The 2,195-nt window shown below is 35.2% G+C and overlaps 1 protein-coding gene across 1 annotated transcript; it reads right to left on the bottom strand.

Moving 5' to 3' along the window:
• Window positions 1-915: 915 nt before the first annotated feature.
• LOC132107226 (trace amine-associated receptor 4-like) lies at window positions 916-1,938 on the bottom strand. The gene has a single exon (XM_059513464.1). It carries the CDS (start codon window positions 1,933-1,935, stop codon window positions 916-918), a length of 1,020 nt encoding a protein of 339 aa, XP_059369447.1. The 5' UTR covers window positions 1,936-1,938.
• Window positions 1,939-2,195: the final 257 nt, after the last annotated feature.

The raw sequence follows: 2,195 nt of genomic DNA, 5'->3' as shown, positions 1-2,195 counted from the left end.
AAAAACACTTCTGCACTCATTTAACCATTACTTATGCAATATTTACTTGGTTCATCTGGCCATTTTCTCTTAAATGCTGTGACTGACAATAGAACAATAAAATACAAAAGAAAAAAAAAATTATTTGTGCACTGGATTCCAAATCTGTTCTGATTGCAAGGAACAGACCTAAACTCTGTGCATGTGTTCAAACAGCTGAAAGAACAGGTAGTTCCAGTTGATTTGTTGTTATCATAAAAAACACACATATTGGAGTTTGCGCTGTGAACACACTCTAAATGCTCAATCAAATTATTTATTATTATTAAAGGTTCTCTGAAAACAGTAAAAAATTTATTTAGACTCCTATCCTGAAGAACCATTTGATGATAAATGGTCACTTTTTTAAGAGCTTAGTTGAAAGACCGTCAACACACATTCAACAGGGAGACTATTTGATCTATTTCTTAAAATGTCTATACATTTTAACTTTCAAATTATAGCTGGTTTTCTGTTAGTCATGTCTTTTATCTGTTTAAAAACTGAAAAGAGAAGATATAAGTGTGACCAGGTTGGTTCAGTTGAGGATACTTCCCTTAATCATCTGGATCTTAATCAGGAAATTTAAACCAAACAAACTCCTAAAAGATGAATGGTTTTCTAAAGGGAGACTTTTTTGATGTAAATCCAGTGAAATGTGTTTAAAAGAGTTTAAAGTATTAAAAGCTATTTATAATGTTAATTTCACACACAAAAAAGGCTATTTAGGTTGTTTTATAATCATTTAAATATATTTTGAATAAAATGCAAACCCTGCATGCGAAAACTGCATCCAGTAAAACACATTTGCGAAATGGTTTCAGCATATATGAAATAAAAAGAATTACATAAAATAAATATTTATTGTGATGCCTGAAATTGGTGTGAGAGCAGAATTCATTCAAATATTAATGTGTTAGAATGCTTGATGCTACAGATATAAGTGGATATGAGAATCTTAAAGGCCTTCTGAAAACAAGGATAGAAAAATCCATAAATCAAGGGGTTACAAGTCGAGTTGAAATATGCAAACCAAAACAAAGCATCATAAACAACAGCCGGGGTCCAATAATTGAAAAAAGGGTCAAGAACAATAACAGTAAAATACGGCAGCCAACAGAACAAATAAACACCCATGACAATGGCCAGAGTTTTAGCTGCTTTTCTCTCTCTGTGAGCAGAGCTTTGGCTCCTTGTCCCTCCAGTCACTCTTTCTGACATAACTTTTGCATGTTTTTGTGCAACATAGAAGATTTTCACATACAGAGAGCTCATGATCGTCCCGGGAAGGAAGAATACAAGAAATGGACATATAATACTCCACTCCTTGTTAAAAAACACAACACAATTTCCCACACAATAACTCTGCAATATAACCATCTCTAATCCAACTGCACTTATTCCTGAAAACACAACAGAGAAACTGTACACAAATGAAAACAGCCATATGAAAGTAGTAAAAACAGTCACAGTGTTGTTTGAGACCCTCATTTTGTACCTCAGAGGGTCACAAATGGCCCAGTACCTGTCAACAGATATTAAACTGAGATGCAGTAATGAGGAGATACAGAAGGTCATGTCTAAACTATAATGAACTTTACACACAAAATCTCCCAGATACCAGCAGCCTTCAACAGATCGCACCATGCTGTACGGCAAGACCAAAGAGCCCAGCAGACAGTCACTGGCAGCCAGAGAACGAACGATCAGTTGAGTTGGAGACTGAAGCTGTTTGAAGTGAGAGATGGAGATGATGATCAGCAGGTTCCCAAAAACTGTTGTGAGGATCATCAGCAGCATTAACACATACATTGCCACTTTAACAACAGTAAGACGATGCAGTTTTGGACAGGAGTCCGGTCGAAGTGGATAGCAGAGAAACATATTCTCAGTTTGAGTCTTATTTGAAGTCATCATCTGCTGCAGATGCTGAGATGATTTTCTTTGTTAAAAGGTTGAAGATTATCAACATTTGTTAAGTAAAGATAAATATAAATATATTTTACATGCCGGTCTATTTTAACTCCCTAAATGTACTCGGAGCAGCTGAGTTTTGTCCAGAAATACCCTCATATTTGAAGCAACCCTCCTACTCCTGACACTGTTACCCATAGTTACAAAAACAACATTATCTCTGGAGATTAAAATGAAAAAATAAATGAGCATTAGATACACTA

Source organism: Carassius carassius, chromosome 27 (genome assembly GCF_963082965.1).
Source record: "Carassius carassius chromosome 27, fCarCar2.1, whole genome shotgun sequence".
Lineage (NCBI taxonomy): Eukaryota > Metazoa > Chordata > Actinopteri > Cypriniformes > Cyprinidae > Carassius > Carassius carassius.
Note: the sequence above shows the minus strand (reverse complement) of the source record. Positions and strands in the feature narration are given on the sequence as shown.

Excerpts from the sequence above, each read along its gene's own strand:
- LOC132107226 (XM_059513464.1), bottom strand. The coding sequence starts at position 1,935 with ATGATGACTTCAAATAAGACTCAAACTGAGAATATGTTTCTCTGCTAT.